The sequence below is a fragment of the Rhagoletis zephyria genome, unplaced genomic scaffold, assembly GCF_001687245.7.
Source record: "Rhagoletis zephyria isolate East Lansing unplaced genomic scaffold, Rhagoletis_zephyria_1.1 Rzeph_scaffold_00169, whole genome shotgun sequence".
NCBI classification, from domain to species: domain Eukaryota; kingdom Metazoa; phylum Arthropoda; class Insecta; order Diptera; family Tephritidae; genus Rhagoletis; species Rhagoletis zephyria.
This window is the reverse complement of record NW_016157253.1, coordinates 136330-157700: the sequence shown is the minus strand read 5'-3', so window position 1 is coordinate 157700 and position 21371 is coordinate 136330. Positions and strand designations below refer to the sequence as shown.

Genomic DNA, 21371 nt, shown 5'->3' with positions numbered 1-21371 from the left:
CCAGCAACGTTTCTTTGTCTTTGCCCCAAGTACTGCCGGCTAGCGACTTGAGGACCTTGTTGCGGCTCTGTGCTTTATTGACAGTAGCGGTTGCGTGCGCAAGGAGAAGGAGAGCAGGCTGTCCNTAGCGACTTGAGGACCTTGTTGCGGCTCTGTACTTTATTGACAATAGCGGTTGAGTGCGCAGAGAAGGAGAGCAGGCTGTCGAATGTTACTCCGAGTATTTTGGGGTTATTCACCGTCGGAATTGGTGTGTCATCGACGTGAATCCCCAGCGGTAGCCTGACCTCCTTCGTCCAGGTTGTGAACAGGGTCGCGGAGGATTTCGTAGGGGAGAGGGCTAGACACTTTGCAGTGAAGAAGCGAGAAAGTTCGGAGAGATACCCGTTTACTTTCGAACACAGGTCATCAATTCCATCCCAGTCGCCCTGATTAGGGTTCGAACGATACTATCGATACTGAGTAAGTATCGATACTGAGGGAATAAAAATGAGTACTTTAATACTCAATACCTTATTTGGCGATTTTTCTCGATACTTTCCAAAGTACTCGTAGTATCGAATACTTGTTAAAAAAATCACTTTTTAAATTTTGTCTTCCATTGGCAACCCAATTTTCCTTGCTTATATGGATTACTATCATTCAATTTTGTCCATCACTTAAAATAAACCGAAATCTCGTGTAGTCTGTTACATAACATAAACCAAATAAGTTAAAGTTTAATGGCCTTATTCATAAAAAATAAAGTAGGCTTCAAGAGCTTAAATAAAATGACACTTTCATACATTCTTCAGTTTATAAACATTTTTTATGAATAAGGCCATAAAACTTTACTTTAAACTATACTTTAAAGTTCACGAAAATACAGAATTTTTAGAAACTTTTAGGGTATGCAGTTTTGTAACCTATTCAACTTTCCGTGTAGCCTACTACCGTTGACTTTTAATTAAAATTTGCACAATATTAATCAAAATTGAATAGGCTACAAAAATGCATACCCACAAAGTTTCCAAAGATTCTTAATCAAATTTAAATTTCGTGAAAGTAAATATGTGTGTATTTATGTATGTACATTTAATGTTTAAATTACTTCTAACGTGGAAGTAAGTTCTGCAATGAAATAAAAATCAAATATTTTAAATGTCTATTGTTTTAATTTCAGGAAATAACTAGATATACGATTGAAGAACAAAATAATTTTAGTATCCCAAGAAACGTATTTTAATGAGTCCGATACTGAGTAGTGTCGATACTTTTTCCCTGATACTTTTAGAGTATCGATACCATGAGCTCGATGCCAGAATGAGTACTCAGAATCGATACCAAAGTTTGAAATTTCGAACCCTAGCCATGATCGAGCAATCGTCGGCGTAAGAGACGATCGAGACTCCCTATGGTGGTTGAGGGAGCTTTGAAATGTAAAATTTAAACATTACCGACGAGTGTCGACCACTCAGATAATTTGCCGACCACAGTTTTNAGCGCACCTATATCAGGGTGATATCCTGCCGGGCAGCAGGTGACAGGGGGTAAGTATATGTTAAATATTTTGAGCTCAACATCGCCTGACCGGATAGCAATGCCCTGACATTCTACTGCACGATACTGCACGGTGTTGTGCGTGACGAACGCTAACCCACCACCATTATCTCGCTTGCGATCTCGACGGTGCACGTTGTACCCGGCACAACTCAACAAAGTTGAATTGCTGTACACCTTCGTCTCTTNGCAGGTTTCCCCGGTTTGAGCAGTGGGACCACTCTCGCCACCTTCCAGATGTCTGGGATGATGAGTGGCCATAGACAAATTGAGGACCTCCGTTAAGTACGCTACCCCCGCAGGACCCAAATTTTTCAGCATAAGCATGCATATTCCGTCGGGGCCCATGGCTTTGGAGGCTTTCGCCTTCCCGATGCCCACCTGAACTTCACCGCAAGTGAAAGCAAGGGGGGCAGGTTGTTGGCAGTTTGTGCAGCCTTCTGGTCACTCGACGCTTGGCTTTGTCCACCCAAGGATGCAGTATGAACTGCCGGCTAAAATAGCTCGCGCATCGCTCCGGGTCCGACGAGGCATGGTCGCCGAAGGAAATTTCGACTCTGTCGTCGTGCTTCGTCGGATTAGACAATGACCTCACGGTTGACCAAAGCTTGCTCACACCAGAGGTGAAATTACAAGTCTTCAGGTGCTCCTCCCACTTCTTCCGCTTATGTACGTTTACAAGTTGCCGAATCTCCGCGTTGAGATCCCTGATACGGGGATCTCCGGGATCGGCCTGACGAAGGCTATCACGCTCATCGACTAGAACTGCCGCTTCGGCAGGGAAGTTTGGACGTGGGTCCGATATACATCCTGCCGGTATGAAGCGAGCTGCAGCAGCAGTGATAGCCCTGCGGAACTTACGTTCACCGAGGTGGACGTCGGTTGGTGTGGGGAGCGCTGCGAAGGTGTTTTCAGTAAACTCCGCGTAACCTTTCCAGTCAGCTTTAGAAAAGTTGACATAGGTCCGGTGTTTGGCGGAGGCAAAGTCGGTTGGTTTATCAATCGAGATGACTATGGGTAGATGGTCTGATGCTAGAGTCAGCATAGGTCGCCACGTTATGCTGTTTATCAGACCAGCGCTGACTATTGTGATGTCTGGCGAGCTACTGCAGTTACCCATAATCCTGGTGGGTGCGTCGTCGTTCATTGTGCAGAATGTCGAATCGTCTATCTGCTCAGCCAAGTCTGTTCCCCTACGATCGTTTGACAGGCTTGAGTGCCAAAGATCGTGGTGCGCATTAAAGTCACCTACTACCATACGGTTTTCACCTCTGAGGAGGGCACCTATATCAGGGTGATATCCTGCCGGGCAGCAGGTGACAGGGGGTAAGTATATGTTAAATATTTTGAGCTCAACATCGCCTGACCGGATAGCAATGCCCTGACATTCTACTGCACGATACTGCACGGTGTTGTGCGTGACGAACGCTAACCCACCACCATTATCTCGCTTGCGATCTCGACGGTGCACGTTGTACCCGGCACAACTCAACAAAGTTGAATTGCTGTACAACTTCGTCTCTTGGACCGCAGCTATCAATATACCATGCCGACACATGAAGACGGTTATCTCCTCAATCTTGCTCTGTAGCCCGTTGCAGTTAAATTGAAGGAGCTTCATGTGGTTCGGGAGACGTGTCGTGATGTGGCAGGTGTTGTATTTGACTGATGTCACATTACGGAATATCCTGGTCTGACATACCGTGCAGATTGTAGGGGGAACCAGGAGTTGTTGGCGGCGGCGTGTGGGTGGTGGTGCAGTTGTGTGTGTTATGTGGTCTGTCGTGGCTGTGGTATGGTCTGTGGTGTTATTATGTTGTTGTGCTGTGGTGACTGTGTGAGGCTGCTCGGGTGGACTGAGGTTAGCCGTAGAGGCTACTCTGTTTGAGCAACATGGGCCAAGTACGACGTGGTCCACTGTCGATGTGTCCGTAGTCCTGAGCAGACTCTAAGGTTACTCCACCCCTCGCAGGCATTACACTTGACTGAGGTGGAGTTGTGGTGTAGTCGTCTCTGGTATACACAGCAGGTGTAGATTTCTGGCCCTGGGTTTGACTCGATGCCAGCCCTGAGTAGAAGAATACGTAGTGAATGTAGCCCTATGGACGAACAACTTCTGAGATACTTCGCCGACCTAAACGGGGTTAGATCGCCGAAACAACAGCCCTTGGTCAGGTAAAACCCGAGTAATTCCGGTACGTAGAACCGGCTGTCGTGGGAATGCGTTGTGTCCGTCGATAGTTTCGATAGTCCCAACCGTCGATAGTACTATCGATAGTTTTGATTAAAAGTCAAAAAATTAAACATTTTTTATTGAAAATTAGATCAGAATTGCTTAAATATGTCGATGTTTTTGTTAAGGAACAAAAGTTTATCAACGATTTTTGGCTTCAAGCAGTATTTTTATGTATGTATGTATGTATGAGTGAAAACTATCGATAGCGCTTACAAAACCATCGATACTATCGATAGCTCTATCATTAGACGTCCAACTTGCCAATATTGGGTTGTGTACTCAAAACTGGGTTTCTCAACTAATAATTTCTACGATTTTATTTCTGTAAAAAAGTATCAAAACGTTACAAACCAAAAATATTTTGCTTAATTCAAATTTTAATAGCATATATATATATGTATGTATGTACATTGAAATACATCTTCCAAAATCATAATTTCATTACATTAAAAGCTTCACACATCGGCAATGTATTTTCTTATTAAATCTTCTAGTTTTTTAGCATCTTGTGCGAATTTTCTTATACCTTCAGAAAGCTTTTCTGTTGCCATAGCGTCTTCATTAAGCAACCAACGGAATGTAGGTTCATCAATATTAATTTTTTCCATATCCACAGATTTAGCATTTTTTATTGATAACTGTTCATTAATTGGCTCGTCATCATTCTCAAGCTCTTTTAACAAAGTAGGACTTATTGTCAAATAGTCGCAGCCCGCTAATGCCTTTATTTCGCCAACATTTCTAAATGAAGCTCCCATAACAACCGTTTTGTAGCCATACTTTTTATAGTAATTGTAGATTTGAGTAACTGATATAACACCAGGATCTTTTTCTGGCTCAAAACTCTTAGTTTTACTATTAGCCACGTACCAATCCAATATACGACCAACAAAAGGCGAAATTAAAGTTACTCCAGCATCAGCGCAAGCCACTGCTTGTGCAAATGAAAACAGTAGAGTCAAATTGCAATGGATATTATGCTTTTCTTCTAATATTTTCGCCGCTTGGATACCTTCCCAGGTAGATGCAATTTTTATGAGAACTCGTTCTTTTTGAATACCCATTTGCTCGTATAATTTTATAAGCTTCAATGCCTTTGCTACGCTCTTCTTCGTATCGAATGATAAGCGAGCATCGATTTCGGTAGAAACGCGTCCTGGGATAATTTTTAAAATTTCACAACCAAACAGAACGCCTAAGTAATCAATCGCCTCCTGAACCTTATCGTTAGATGTCCTGAAAAAAATAAAATAATTTTTTTTTTTGGAAATCGCATTGTTAATTTTTTTTTACTAACTTACTTCCCAGCTCCCGCTCCATAGTTGACTGCTTCTTTCAGAATATGATCGTATTGCTCCATTTTCGCAGCAGTTAATAACAGCGATGGATTTGTAGTGGCGTCGGTGGGCTTATACAGTTTCATCGCTTAAAAAATTTATTATTTTATAATAATAAGTCTTACAGAAATGTAGAGTTACAAAATGTTATTTAAACTGATTAGTGTATCCCTAGAAAATTACATTCAGGCAGGTTCTGCAATTCACTTCCGAGTGAATTTCAAGCCCTGTCTGATTATTTGCATTTATTATTGTTTGGGGAAAAGAAATTGGTCTTAACAGCCAAACAATTTTTTCTTCATAAATAGTTTAAGAGACCATGTTCTCATTAAGCTTATGTTACTAGTTGAAACTTTGTTAAATATACATATACTGTGTTTAAATCTGCCTGCCATTCACTTGACATTCAGTTGACTTTGCTTTCACTTTGGAGTTTGTACTGATAAGCTCTTCACTGTAATTCACAAAGCGTGTCGTACATGACCTCCCAAAAGAACAGTAATAGTAATTACCTTCAAAGTCACCAGTGTCGGCAACTACAACCGTCATTTCTTTTAGTTGATCCAAAGTTGACAACTTTTGTTTTTTTGTTATTCCTTCCATCTTCAGAGTAAACTTCGGCTTCGAAAAACACTGTTCTCTACTTCTACTTGTTCAGAACGGAAATGTCGAGATTAAATTGCACCAAGCTAACTAGTTTTTGCCAATAATGCCATATGTTTTGAAAGCACTCAACTTCAGTGGTTACCAGATATGTAGGTATTTAATTAAAGTTGTTATATTAGTCATGCTTCACACGAATCAGTTTTAGGAAAACTTAGTGCTGTGCTGTGTAGGTTATACATTATTTTACTGAGCATTTTGCTATTGAAATCTGGATAACAAATCTTATCACCAAACCGGATAACCAGATCATATTTTTTACCAAACACCAAGAATTTTAACCATTACTCTTTGGAATAATTGAATACAAGATTAAGACTTTTATCAAGAGAACTAAGATGAAATTTATATTTCCAGAGTTCCGAATTGACGGTTACTTCCGAAATATTTAAAAAATAAAGGAAATTAAAATAGAAAATTCAACCCATAAATGCATGTACATAAGTATGTACATACAGGTGTATTCACTTTCCGCTTGCAATGAAAAACAAAATACAGTCCAACCCATAAATGTATACATGTATTCACTTTCTACTTGTATTGAATTTCCTTCTTTCAAATTTTGATCCAAACTAACTAGAAAAATGTTAATGCTATTAAGACAATAATTTAATTTAATTCTTAAACTGGGACAAATAACTGATGTACTACTTTTTTTTTTATAATTTGTACACACGTTCTTCTAAAAAATATTAAATCCCCGTAGATATACATTTTTATTTCACAATAATCACAATTCATTTAAAAATATATTTAGATAGTGTGTAAATTCACTACTTTATAAGGAGCTTATTCAAAGTCTAACTTGTTCAATAAGTTTGGATTTGAAGTTAATTCATCTAAAGCTGGATCCGCATATTCAAGTATGTTAAAGTCGTCTTCAGCCGTTAAGGATTTTAAGAGATCATCATCGTTTCCGTCACCCAAACCGCCAAAAATGTCTCCAAATGCACCATTTTCGTCAGAGTCCAATTTTTCAAGCTCAGAGTCCCCACTATCTGTTGCTTTTACATCTTTTCGGCTTCTAAAAATCTGCCTATTTTCGTTGCCGCTTATTTGCTCTATTTGAACGACATCAAGAGGCTGAGTAATTTTGGATTCTTCATTAAGTCCATTTTTACTTTCCATACTTGCAAATGGATTTAACTTATTTGAGTTAGACAGAAAATCGCCCGATAAAGAATGCTGGTACAAATTATTTGGTGAATTTATGGGGACTGAGTTTGATATCCAAGGATCTGAAGTCGTTGTTCTTATTTGGTGCTCCTTTAAAAGTAGTGTTCTTAAATGTTTGTTTTCAGGCTGGTTATCTATCAACGAAACAAAAATTCATAAAACAATATAAACGCAGAATTCATATTACATATTACTAAATGGAAATGTCAACTAATCGATTTCACATAAATTAAATATAATTCAATTGTTTTAAATGAGTTTATAATAAGTTACCATGCTTTTCTTTCGGAAGAAATTGTTGTTGTGCAACCTTTTGCAAAACATCTTCGTTACATACAATCGTACTTTTATCAATTGAATTCACTTCAGATGATCCATTCAAATCAAATGAGGGTCCTTAAATGTAAATACATATATATAAAGCACATTCGCCTAATTTTTTCAATTATTTTTATCAAACCTCTTTGACTAAACGTCAGGCTGTTTTGTGCTTCCTTAGCTTTCGCCTGATGTTGTTTCCAGATACGTTCTTGTTCTTGTTCCTTTAATGACTTTTGATTAAAACATATACGTTCTTGATCCTAATCAGTGTATATAATGTTATTCATTAAATTGATGCCACTATAGATATTTTTAATGAACGTATTATACCTGTTGCGAACGCCGCATTCTGAGAGCAGATCGATTATCTTTTGCTTGTTGCAAGAATGGAGCTTTTTTCTCATTAGAAAGGGAGCGCCACCTTTTAAGAATCTGCTTACAACGATCATTCCAATTTGGGTACATCTGCTTCAGTTCAGGATGCTGAGTATTTGCGTAAAGAACTGCTGATATTGTTGCCATTTCTCCCAAATCTAAAAAAGAAGTTAAGAACTAAAAATTCTTATATGTACTGAAGTAGACTTTAGGCCTACCATAATAATAATTCTTATAATATGACCCAGTGAATGTATTTTTGAAATAAAAAGTACTTGGACAGCGAAATATTTTAAAGGTATATAGATATTCCTTCTTTGTGCGTTTCATTGAAAAGAAATTGGTTCAATATTTTTAATTACAGCACAGTCTTTTTTGAGTTAAAATTACTATGTTTAAGGTATATTTTTTATCTTATTATTCAAAAGATTCTAACTTCGTTATTTTACCATAGGACTTCTACAATTTCAAAACTGTGTTTTGTCGCTTTAAATCCATAATCTCTCATAAACTACGGCCAAAAAGGACCGGTGCAGTCTAACTATATAAGCAAAGTTGTTAAATACGCCATCATTTCAAAGGTCCATGAATGCTGAAAAGTCTATAAGGAATAACCAAAGGCATAATACCAACTTTTCTACAAATTTTGTTAAACTCATATTTCTTGGAAGCACTTAAAAAAACGTCGATCATAGTCATAAACCGCTTTGACCAAATAACAGCGAAAGTCATACAAATCTGTCAACAACTTTATTTGACCCTACCTTCATCTCGCCGCATCTTTTCAGCTGTCTTTTGAGTGCCAGCTGAGTCTAATTGAGGAGCAGTTGGCTTAAATTGCGATTTCGGTAGCTGATTTACAAACTGACCATGTGGAGCGGCCGCGTTTTCAGGAATAGGACTGTCCATCACACGCGTCGAATTTTGAATCTGAACATGCATCGGAACTACCTGTATTTGGGGCGATGCCTCCTTGGTTTGCTTCGGCTCTGATTGCTGGGGTATAAATGGCACACTCGCCTTATTGTCGTTTAAATTATTTGTCAGTAAATTAACATCCTCCAATTGCTTGGCAAGAACAGTTCTTTTAAACAAAAACCTCAGAATTAGATGTTTATTTGTTGATATAACATCAAATCAAATTACCTAAATTCAGCTCCGTGTTTTGACTCAGAAAATATACTTTTCATTCCGAAGTCGTCGTGAGCAGTGAGTAGCTTCGAAGTAAAAGGAGGTTAAAATGAACAAAATCAAAACGGAAAAAGTTATATATTCCGGGACACATACATAAATACATACATACATAAATACATGCACAATAATGTACTTACTTGACCTTTACATGTAGGGGCGGGAGTAGTAGACACACACGATTCACTAGGTATATCTGTCACGAATGTAGCTATTTAAAAAAATTAACAACTTGTATAACTACCTAACAGCATACATTACACACATAATACCTGATCTTACTTTCCCAATAGCTTGTATATTAGCCATATTTGTTTCTTTACATGAAGATGGCGTTAAAATGTCGCTATTTGAAATTTCTTTTATTTTAATGGTATTAAGGGAGCTAGATTTAATATCATTCACAATACTTGCAGCCATGTCTAAATCCTTATTACATTTTGTAATGACATCCAAAGAGTCATTAAGAAAAGCGTTCAGGGTGTTTTCCACATTTCGTTTATTGGCAGGCAATGATGCTGGAGTTTTGGGCAATGAAGTAGGTAGCTCGTCGTGAAATAAGGCATCGTTTAGGTCAACTAAATCATCCGATATATACGAGTCGTCCATAGGAAATTCATTTTTAGATTTAATTTCAAGTAAAGATTTTCCGAAGAATGCCTCTTGCAAATATACCGGATAGGCTTCGCTTAAACGACTTTTAACTTTTTTCCGAACTGCTTTCTTTTTCTTTTCTGATTCCGAAAAGGTACAATTGTTAGAAGTTTGCGCCGAATCATCCTTTTTAAACGCACGGTTACGTACACTAAATCCACCGATACCTATTTTCTGCAAATTCCGTTGACGCTTTTTTCGTAAAATTGCGACACCTTCATCATTCGTAGAAATAGAAAATCCTTCAGGGGGACTATTGTCCCCACCCAGCCAAACCATTCCGTCCTTATATTGATCCAAATCCTTCTTTTTCAGTGCCTCCGCCTCAGCACCTTCTTCCATGGGAAGATGGGCATTTGATCCAGCAACAACAGACTCGATGGCTGCTAGTATTCCAGACTCTTTAGTTTGTGAGTCATTTGGGGTTCTCATTTTACGTTTTTTCTTAATATCTGTGGACAATGCCTTAATCATGTTTGCACCTCTTTCACTCATGCTTACACCATCTACCCAAAACGTTGCTTCTATTTCATTATTTTGCAAGTTGCATTTATCGATTGATATTGTATTTATTTTAGTGGTTACCGAAGTTTTCGAAGATAAAAATTGTGCCAACGATTTCTCTTTAGGTCGACACAAAATGCAATGATAGTCGACGTTATCACATACCTGTGCTTCCTCCTCATTATTAATAGAATCACAACGGCAATGAAGCCAACGCTCACAATTTTTACATTGAATAATAAGTTCACCTTCTTTATATCTTTGAGAGCAAAATGAACACTTTTCTTGGCTCGAGCATTGCTTGCATTCAATTAAACCATTATTTACTGCACTGCGAATCTGCTGATTGACTCCTGGAGAATATCGACCACATTTCTGGCATGCCGCACACCACTTACATTTCCAGTTTCCATGTGGTACTGTCTCTAGTGGAGGGCTAATACAGTATATATGATACGATAGATCGCATTCATCACATAGGATCAGTCGAGCCTCGTCATTTCTTTGACCACAACTTTCGCACACAGTACAATCTAAACACCGCCAGCCTCTTTCCAAAATAATATTTGACATTTTTGTATTTACACAAAATGGATGGTAGCATTGGCCACATTGCGCACAAGCAATAAGCTTGCTTTCTTTGTTGATTCCAGCAGATCCACACATTACACATATATCTTGGGACAATAAAAATTTGTCTTTAGCAGAGCACAACAATATTTTCCTTTCCATTGATAAGCTGTCCTCCGACGATCTACTTCCACTTAACATTCTATCAACGTTTGAAGTTAAACTGATATTATTCAATAAAAGCTGACGGCCTTTACCACGCACCGTATTACGTTTTCGTCCGAGATGTGTAAAAATGCTATTTTTTTGACTCAATAATTTTCCACCTCCTCGACCACGCAATAATATCTTTTTCCTGAAAATTTTTGATGACTGAGATTCGATTCCACTAAATTCACTCCCACAATCTTTTTGGAAGTTTTCCATATCCATTTCTCGAATGAAATTGTCATCAATACCTTGGGAAATTGCTATTGCTTCTACTGACCGACTTGGATTATTTTGACTTACTGTATTTTTTTCGCCAGGGGGCAATAATTTACATTGCGGGCAATTATAATCATAATCAGGGTTACTTTCCTTTTTCTTGTGATAATTCATCAAGTCAGCATCATCGTCACAAGTACTGTGGACAAACCTATGAACAATGAAAAAAATTATTCAACCAACATTTTTATTCACATTTGTACACATTTACCTATGGCAAAGGTTGCATTTGACCATTTCTTTGTGGGCAGAAGCTCGGTAAGCTTTATGACAAATGGGACAAGAAAAGCCTTTATTACGTTGCTGATAGCAAGAGTCACATATCGTGTAATGACAATGCCATCGAGAAGACGCTCCACCGCCAGGTGTTCTAGAACCACAGTCAGTACAAACTCGACATCGCTAAAATTAGATATTTAATGTTAAAAAAAAAATACTTAAAATGAAACAATGAAATTTAAAAAAGTTAAAATTAGGTGCATATTCATGAGAAAGTTAAAAAGTGCTCCTAATATGAAAGTTGCTCATACTCACATTGCATTTCCATCCGTATTTTGGCAACGATGAAATCATAGGGCGCAAACAGGTAGTGTGGTATAAGCGTTGACATTGTTCACATTTGATAAAACGACCTTCGGATCCATCACCGTCTCTGCATATTTGGCATTTGCTACAATTTGAACAGTTCCAACCAGCTCGAGTTTCTAAACATTCGAGAATAATTATTTTTTAATGCTTAGTAGTTTCTTCACTCTTTTGAATTTTATTTACACTGCCGGAACCAAGTATTGGCACAGCAATATATGCAACAATTTTTATTCTAATTTCGTATAAAAATATGGTTCATTCAACAACAAAAAACATAAAAATATAATTCCTAAGCTTTGTGCAAAACTCGCGAAATTTCAGCAAATTTTCATCAAAATTTTAAACTTTTTAATCAGATTTTTTAGAATTTTTTTGAGTACGCAGTTTTGCAGCCCATTAAATTCTGTTAAAAAAATGCAAGTTCAGAGTTGGTCAAAAATCGCGTTGATTTTTAAGATTTTTTTTTTCATATAAACTATTTTCGAAAAATCAACGGTAATCCCTAGCTTTTTAAAACTTGCTCTTTATTATGATAAAATTGATTGGGCTACAAATCTGCATACTCAAAAAAATTCTAAAAAATCTGATTAAAAAGTTGAAAACTGTCATGAGAATTTGCTGAATTTTCGCGAGTTTTGCACAAAGTTTAGAAATTAAAATTTTAATTTTTTTTTGTAGAATGAACCATATTTTATACGAAATTTGCGGAAAATTATTAGAATGAAAATTGTTGCATATATTGTGAAAAATTTGCTGTGCCAATACTTTGTTCCGGCAGTGTATATTATTTTATTTATTTATAGGCTTAACAAGAGGTTCCGTTGGAAATAATGTTTGCTAGGATGTAACAACAGAGATGAATTTAAACATATGCAATGAAATGTTGACTCATATGCTCATTGGTTCAAAACCTATTTAGTCAGTCTATCCCCTTACTTATGTATGCACATATATAACGAGAACACTGACCTGGAGTATTTATTAGACCAACACAATTAGTGTGAAAATGTTCCCCACATGTCGCGCACATGATCATTTTCGCAAGATCATCCATGGTGGAGCAGTTGTGGCAGGATATGTTAGAACCCGGACCTGTAACATATATTAAAAAAGGTCTAATTTTTTTAAAGGAATTTAGTACTTATATTTATAACTGCTGCTGTATAAGGAAATTTAATATATTTATGTACATACTTAACAACGGAAACGAATTTTTGGTTTTTTATACACTAAATTTTTACTATAGCGGAAAATGTATAATCAGATTGAAAAGATGCACATACTTTGTACACATGAAAAATGTTTTAATTTATCTTACGAGAAAAAGAGTTCATTAATAGCAGAAGTTTTTATTTTATTTTTATAAACATTGCCAGAAAAAATAAAAATAAATTTTAAACAAGTAATTTTTAAGCAAAAAACAAAGCCGACTTCACTTCTCATATAAAAATGTAAGATTATCTTTAATATCTTCATGATCAAATGATCGGATTTAAGCCAAATTAGTATGGTACCACCTGTGAGGTAACACCTCTCCTTTAAAACAAGAATTTTAAAAAAACTTCTCCTTTTTGTGAAGTCGGTTAATAAATTTAAACATTGAGGAATTAAGATCTGAAAACATAAGACATTTGTATTTTTATATCAGACAAAAAAAATTGGCAATAATTGTTACTTAACATCATGTAGACTAATAGAAAACCTAATCAGGCAAGTTCTGCAATTCACTTCCGCGTGAATTTCAATTTTAATTTGAATTCAAAGTGACTTTGGTTGATATTCTTAGGAAGAGAGTTGCAGAACGTGTATGAATGTCTCAAAAGCTTCGTTCAAAAAGAAGGTTCGGTAATAGGGGGTTACTCTATTCATATAAATAAATTTCACTACAAAGCAGTATTTATATACGAATTTTTCTGCAAAGTAAAACTTTGAATAAACTTACATATAACCTTAATTTGCTCAACATGATCTAAACAAAAAACTGTGAAATTTTCCATGATTTGAAAGCCGCCAGAAGCTGCAGCGCATGGTAAATGGAATGCCTTTGTGCAACTCATTTTACATGTAACACTTGCACCATACTGCCCACAAAATGAACATTTCTGTGTCAGACTCTTAGCAATTATCAACTCTATGCTTGATTTCAATTCACTGGCTTTCCCACTTACTCCCTGCGACCACATAATACACATGCGATGCAAATATATGTAAGAACCATCTAAAAATGTGCGAATGGAGACAATTTCGGGATGTCCTACTCGGTCTAATTCATTGAAGTAGTCAAACTGAGAATTTTTTCCTTTAAAATGGCTCTTTTGTCGCCGAAAAGGTACTTGATCTGCAGTAGTACTTTTTACGCTGTCATCAGTTCTACACGTCTTAAGATCATTATAATATTGTATGGCTTTTTCCCAATTATCGGGGTCAGTTTCCCATCTTAAAAAATCTCCTTGGCCCAAGGCACTTTTTTCATCTAAGTTACATAAACAACATACTTTGCCGGGATAGTTATCATTATTGGAAAGCTCGTCAATATTTTGCAATATTCTCTCGTCAGGATATCCTGTATTAGAGCTTTCAGATGATGAGAAAGCTGAAATAGGTAATCCGATGCGTTCACTGCATGAGTTTTGGTCTCCAAAAGTTTTGCGTTTCTGTATGCATTTTTGCTGGGCTAAATCTTTGCGAGGACGTCCAGGACCTCTTCTAGAATTAGTTAATTTACATTCCATTCCTGCGATAATTCCCGAAAGCGGGTCTCCATTCTCGGGTGCTGCTTGCATATACAACTGCGAATGGAACGTCGTCTCATCATTGCCTGTTGTAGGAGAAGATATATTGGAATTAGGCGTTGAAGGAGCCGCTGAAAAAAATTAAAACACACCATACATTTGTATTTAGTAATCAAATTAGTATACTACCGATTTATATACTACCAGCTGGAATAACTGGCATTTTCTTATTTTTTTTATATGAAAAACATATAAGGAATTTATAAATAATGCAAATTGTGTTAACATAAGTGATATTAAGGAAGAAATCCACCACTACCTGCAAATATTCTCAAAACTACACCAAACTTACCGGATGGAAAATGATGCAGTATATCTAAATCATTATCTTCGCATTCCTGTTCTGGCTCCATTTTTTATATATTCATTTGTCAACCAATTAAAACCAATATTATATTTATATACTATCCTAAAAGTATTTTTTTGACGTTCGACAGAAACGTTTTGGAATAAGAACACCAGTACGTCAAAAGTGCCACATTTCTAAAATTTACCAGTCGTAGATGAACAATACAGAGTGTGCCACAAATTCGAAATCTTCACGCCCCTAGCATAAATCATGATTCGAAATAAAATCAACTTGAGTAACAATTCCTTTGTGTATAAGAACAGCTCACTATACTTTTGAAATTTTATAGTTATGCCTTAACCAGCACCTTGGTAGATATAAAATCGTTTTATTATGGATATAATTTCACGCAATTTAAATGACTATAAAATTACATGGTGTATACTACTGTTAATATTTCCAAAATAGCGCCTTTACCAAATAAGGCAAGACTTCAAGATTACATTAGTATGAGTGTCTTTTGGCAGTTCGTGCAACATTCGTCAGTCGGTATACATTTGACAATACGGCTAACTCCAGAACACACATACATGGCGTGAAGGTACATATGTATGTACATACCCTCATATAAAGTGCTCGAAATGCTTAAATTTGTCATAATCGTTTAAAATAAGATTCACTATAAGGGAACGTTAAGTCATTAAAACCATTTGTTTAACCCGAAACTTATTTTTTCTTATTTTTTGTTTATTTCTACTGCAAATACAAAAAAAGTAGAACACTTTATCATGTTTATTGACGATCTGTGGCGCGCAATTTTTCTTCAACTGCTTCCCTAGAGGCTTCAGAAAGATCAGTGGCTTGAATATATTTCTGTACACCCACCAATGACTTCTTCAGAGCATCGAATGAACTTGAGTACAACATCTTCTTCTTAACCTGTAAAAAAGCAACTTTAAAGATCGCCAAATACCTATATTCAGAAAACGTTCGCATTTACCTTAGCGGTGTCCGGGCACCAAGACATAAGGAAAAGTTTCTGCTTCTTTGAGCTCTCTGATGTGCCTTGACATTGGTGCATATACTCGAAATCGAATAAACCATAGCTGTGAAGATGAGTTAGATTAAATTAAAAAACAAGTTTATTAAAAAATTTACTCTCACTTACCGGCACTCTCCCGGACCACATTTTTGGATGTCTTCAAGAAATTGGTCATACTCAGCATTTCGGTCGCCTACAGTTTCAACGTCAATTTGTTTTTCGTCTCGAATATAAAAAATTACATAGCGGTGCTTTTTGTCCTTTTTAATTTCTTCGTAAGTTGTTTTGCATACATCTGATACGGTAACTCCGGAAGCCTTGAAGAGGATAAATTCAAATTAAATGGGATAAAATCAAAGCAAGTGGTAATATGTAATTAAGAACTCAATACCACCATTTCAAATACCTATGAATGTACATACAATATGCAAACAATAATGGATTGTAACATTGGTGCATACATACATACATATGTACAAATATATACGCATATTATTTGCGGTTTTTACTAGAATTAATAATTATACGTATGTATGTAAATTTTTTTTTTATGTAATGTATGTATAATTTTTTCTAGGTGTTTTGGCTTAACATACGATATAAATTTTACTTTGTAAATCGACCAATAGCTACATAATTCGTTGCATTGTACGGAACCAACTGTACCAAACATTGTTCTTCCTATTATTTTCAGTGAATTATAATCCTAATATCTCATAAAAAAATCAGCATTACACATAAAAATAGAATAGTTTAAAAATATACATGACTATGCGAACCATTCATTCGATTTAGAACATTTTTACGTACGAAATTCCAATTGTTAAAATTTACGGCGACGAATTTTAACAGCAATAAAATTACCTAAAATAAATTTTGATCGAAAAAGTAATAAAGCAAATTTTTTGACCTCCCCCCAAGGTCGGGGAAATTTTCGTACCATTATATGTACATACTATCTGGACAAAGCTGTGAACCGCATGGCGGAAAATGGTTCTCATCCATTTCTCGTATTTCTGTATATTTTTCTGTACATAGCCCCAGACTTCAAAATAATTCTTAAGTGTGTGTATACATATGTATATGCACATTCATATTTCTTGTCTTTAAATTAACGCAACGCTGAATGAATCATTTACTAATACCTATGCGTACTTGCCGCCGCTTATACTTTCGCTTTACGATAACAGAAGTTCATTTTTCGTGATAAATATAATTACAACGCGATGCACGAATGTTGCGGAGATTACTCATATTTTTCGTAAAGTTTAACAATTAGTATAGATATAACATTTTTTATTAAGTGTATATGACCAAGAAGTGTCGTTGGTAGATGCAAATGATACATTCGCGTTTTTCCGGCTTTTTACCTAAACAGAAGAGACAAGCTTCGGCAAACACAAAGCAAAATTTTCACCCAAGATATTAAATTTCAATTCGCTTAATATAGCGACTATTTTTTCATAAATGTTTGGATTTCTACCTCTAAAGCATGTTTTATAAATTTACAATGCAGAAATATATACAGACATACCATTTTCTTAAGTTTTATGCACAAAAGCTACTAAAAACGCTTGATCTAATTGCACCAACTGCTTACAGAACGTAAAATGTACACACGACCATCAAATGGGTATATGTGCATGAGTTATCCAAAATCCATGATTACCATATTCTTTTGCGAAAAGGGTGTTTCCATTCCATTTTCTCCCGTTTCAAAAGATAAATTTATCGCTTATCGAAATCGATTGTTTTTGGCGACCTTTGTAGTGTTAAGAACGATCTGAGTCAAAATTACTATACGTTCTCATTCTGCGTATTGAGCAGGTAGTAATAGGAGAGCAGTTGATTTGACTTTATTCAAATTATTTAGTCTCTATAAGATAAAATGTTCAGCCTCAGAAAAACTTGTCAGCACTGTATAGTTTTCCAGAATTTTCGTTGTTTACTTATTTCTGTACGACATTAGGCAATGCCAATATTGTCGACTCGTACAATTTGGTCTAGTTTACGACTTAGGGTACGTTCACACAGAAAGCGGAGCGGAGCCGAGCGAAACCGTTCCGAACTGAGCGAAGCTTTCAAATTGCTGTAGGTACATGAAAGTGTTCACACAGAAAGCTTTATTCAGAAACGTTCTGGAGCTGAAAGCAAAGCAGTTTTTGATCTCTCCTTAAATCGCGACGATGGAAAACTAGACCAAACGTTGATTTTCGTTGTAATCGCCTAATCGATTTTGGCAGACGCCATTTGTAAATGCAAAGTGAAGCCAAGTCCTTCTCCACCTAGCAAAGGAAGCTTTCCTCTTCCTCTATTAACAGTATCGCGACCCGCGCTCAATATTTTCGGAGCTGGAGCGTTTCTGTCCATTCAGTCCGAACTTCGGACTCCGAAGTAGCACTTGTTGGCAAGAGTGATACCTACTCCGTTGGATTTCAAGACTAAAGAAACTACACGGAAGAGAGTCACCTTTTTTAAAACCTCGTTTGGCATCAAACGGCTCGGAGCGGTCCTTTCCAATTCTGACGAAGCTGGTGGTATTGCTCAAAGCTATTTTACACAGCCGTATTGGTTCCCAGCAATGTAGCTTGCAGTAGCGAATAGGCTATTCTCAAAAACACACTTAACGACAGAATTCGTTAGACATGTCGATAAAGAAGTTTACGAGGATTGTCGTTAATTACAAAGACAAATATGGCAATATTGACGTTTGACACTCAATATTTAAAAGAAACATTTTATTGTTGCGCGTATTATTGTTGTCGAGATTGTTGTTTGTGAATACAATATAAAAAAAAAACAGAAGCGCAAAAGCTACTACGGAGCAGTACCATAGGATGCTGGACTTTTTATTTTGCAATAAGGGCCTCGTGCAAGGCGAATTTAATAAGGTGGTGTTAGCCGTATATAAGTAAAAAATTACACTAACAAATTATACGCACAATTACAGTATGAATTACAACAAACACATCATTTTTCACGTTATGTTTTCCACGTCTAAAAATTCAGCTGTGGCTCTAGTTTTCGACGTAACAGTACTTGAAAATTTGTTTACATTTTTAATTTTTTTTTTAATAACTCCGACAAAGTCCGTTAAAGTCATTTTACTAAACTTTATCACGTGACTATTTTTTAAAATAACCTTCACTATAAAAATCAGTCATGTTAAAAATTTTATTAAAACAACACAAAAACTGAGTTATTTACAAACAAGTTAAAATTGGAGCAAATGTTCAAGTGTCGTTATCTCGAACACTGGAGCCAATCTGACAAAACGGGGGAAGCCATTGAATTTAGAGTGCCCCAATTAAGTGAGATCAACTATCAAAACCTTTGCCTAAGTTTTCAACTTTCACAGTGTAATAAATAAAAATAATAATAATAATAAGCACATCTATATGTGATAAATGTTTATTTATTAGTCATTTTTTATTACAATAGTTTGCCTACCGATGAATTTTGCCTAATATTTCTCAATAAAAATTTAAAACAATTTTATCGTTAGGCTTTTCAACGACAAAATATACGTAGCTAGGCTATCGACAAATTTCGTTAGACAACTGTCAAAGCTACCGACAATATTCGCTAAAAGTGTGCTTGAGAATTGCAATTAACGAAACTTGTCGGAATCGTTAGCTAACGATACGAATATTGTCGTTAAGAAAAATGGGAATCGCACTACTGGTCTTCCGGAAATCGCCTAAATCTCTGGTAAAAATGTCTCACTTTATCTCGCTCCCAAACGGGCGTTTGGTCGCTACCCAGAGGATAGTATAAATATCTGGACGTCATGAGTTGCGATTGAATCGTACGGTAAAGAATCACTTCGTGTATCTCCCAGTTGAATGCCAGTCAAAAGCTTTCCCCACTTACGTGCCCTTCTGAGCACGGGACCATCCTCCCACATGGCTTCCTATGATATTTAATACAAGCAGAATATTTTTTGGCACTTTAGAGCAGTGGTCGGCATACTAACACATTCAAATATTTTAATAAGTGAGACTGTGTGCATTAGAAGCACTTCTCAGCTGCCGCTGTTCGTACATTTACGTGTACACGGTCAGTAATTATCACGATATTTGGATCCCGATACATATTGATGGATTGATGGATCGCGCACGAATGCTACATGTTCAATATTTATCGTGTCAGTATTTGCGAAATTTTTGTGCTGCACGCTTATATATTTTATTTTGCACGCAAAAAAATATTTTTATTTTATACGAATAATTTACAGATAATGCATCCCATAATTTTTTCAAATTTCCAATGGTAATTTAAATACCTTCAATTTGCTTTGCAAAAAGTATCATGATTTTTAAATCTTTTGGGTTCTTCCGTGTGTGGGATTTTAAATTATTTTCAAAGAAATGTGTTTTCAATTTGAAATTAAATTTGTTTGAATGATAGTAATAAATGTACGTTTACATACCTTCGGCTGTAGCTGAGTTTGCAGAGGTGCTTGCTGTTATTGGTGAGATTCCAGAAGATCCCAAGATGTTAANCGATAAGAGCATTCACTTCAGCTTTGCTGCTCACCAATTTAGCCTCTTCACCTGCCTTAAGCCTCACAAAAACTTTCCCGCGTAAGGAGAACGCCGACGCTAACTGCTTCTTCCGCCTGAGCTCAGAGGCAAATGTCATCACTTCACGCAGCTTTTTTGGTAGACTTTCATGCACAAAGACAGAACCGTAACCCGGCAACTCAATGTCAGAGAGCGCAAGAGATCTCTTTCTACTCTTGCAGAACACAGCAACAGATTTTAAGAGCTGATTACGATCAGGCGCAGAGAACAGCTTAACAACAATTGGACAAACACTACTATTTTTTTGTCCATTAGTTTTTGCATTCCGCAGCCGAAAAGCATCACGCAAAGGTGGAGGTTTATGCTGAGCCGCACTGCAAATCTTCGAAAAGAGTTCAGGCAAACACTCACCCGCTGTTTGAGGTATTCCGTTGATTATCAGGTCTGTTGAAACAGCGCTGCCTTCAAGAGTACTTAGCTGAGCCTGAGTAGCAATCAACTCACTACGAAGAGTGAGAACATCAGCGCACGCGTTCTCCACTGCAGTCACTCTTTTCTCGATTGCTGCTATTGTTAGCTTCAAGTTTGCCGCTTCAGCAGCCAGCTCACCAATCTTCTGCATTACCCTCTCTTCTGATGCCATCATTACTGCAGTCAACTGTTTTACGATTTCATCTCTCTGTTCTTCAAATTTCTTCTCCATTCTGTCGTATACAGCTGATGCGGGTGTGAGAGGAGTTTTAGAGGGGGATGCAGATTTTCTTGTTGAATTTTTGCGCGTTACCGACATTGTTGCTAATTTTCTATTTTACTTATTTAGCTATCAGCTACAGCGGGCAGTAACACAGGACAGGTAATTTATTGCACGGGTATCGGCAAAAGAAACAACACACAGCACACACGTTCACCGGTAAAGCAGCTACTTTTGGCAAATTTGAGTATTTCCGAAGATAAATGCAATTATTTAGGAGCACGCAAAAACACGTCCTACTCGGTTGACATTCCTATACTATAGTTCCGAACCAGTTCTAAATTCATCACCTTATAGATTTCTAATGGAAAAGGTGAAATAAAATAGTTTT

General features: G+C 36.6%; 3 protein-coding genes across 4 annotated transcripts; all 3 read right to left on the bottom strand.

Moving 5' to 3' along the window:
* Nucleotides 1–4132: 4132 nt before the first annotated feature.
* Taldo (transaldolase) lies at nt 4133–5833 on the bottom strand. The gene is made up of 3 exons (XM_017606968.1): nt 5625–5833; nt 5077–5200; nt 4133–5011 (listed from the first exon to the last, which is right to left on the bottom strand). The coding sequence occupies exons 1-3, from the start codon at nt 5713–5715 to the stop codon at nt 4231–4233; spliced, it is 996 nt and encodes a 331-aa protein (XP_017462457.1). The 5' UTR covers nt 5716–5833; the 3' UTR covers nt 4133–4230.
* Nucleotides 5834–6366: 533 nt separating this feature from the next.
* On the bottom strand, nt 6367–15231 carry Lpt (Lost PHDs of trr). 2 transcript variants are annotated; one of them, XM_017606939.1, is made up of 13 exons: nt 14725–15231; nt 13583–14503; nt 12610–12732; nt 11587–11756; nt 11264–11454; nt 9111–11203; nt 8979–9049; nt 8794–8864; nt 8412–8731; nt 7603–7805; nt 7412–7532; nt 7225–7347; nt 6367–7085 (listed from the first exon to the last, which is right to left on the bottom strand). In XM_017606939.1, exons 1-13 carry the CDS (start codon nt 14783–14785, stop codon nt 6565–6567), a joined length of 4989 nt encoding a protein of 1662 aa, XP_017462428.1. In that variant the 5' UTR covers nt 14786–15231; the 3' UTR covers nt 6367–6564. The 2 variants fall into 2 exon arrangements, with proteins under 2 accessions (XP_017462428.1, XP_017462436.1); XM_017606947.1 differs by having other exon boundaries at nt 7412–7493.
* A 216-nt stretch (nt 15232–15447) lies between these two features.
* On the bottom strand, nt 15448–17462 carry tsr (Cofilin/actin-depolymerizing factor homolog tsr). The gene is made up of 4 exons (XM_017606957.1): nt 17298–17462; nt 15890–16080; nt 15722–15827; nt 15448–15660 (listed from the first exon to the last, which is right to left on the bottom strand). The coding sequence occupies exons 1-4, from the start codon at nt 17298–17300 to the stop codon at nt 15514–15516; spliced, it is 447 nt and encodes a 148-aa protein (XP_017462446.1). The 5' UTR covers nt 17301–17462; the 3' UTR covers nt 15448–15513.
* Nucleotides 17463–21371: the final 3909 nt, after the last annotated feature.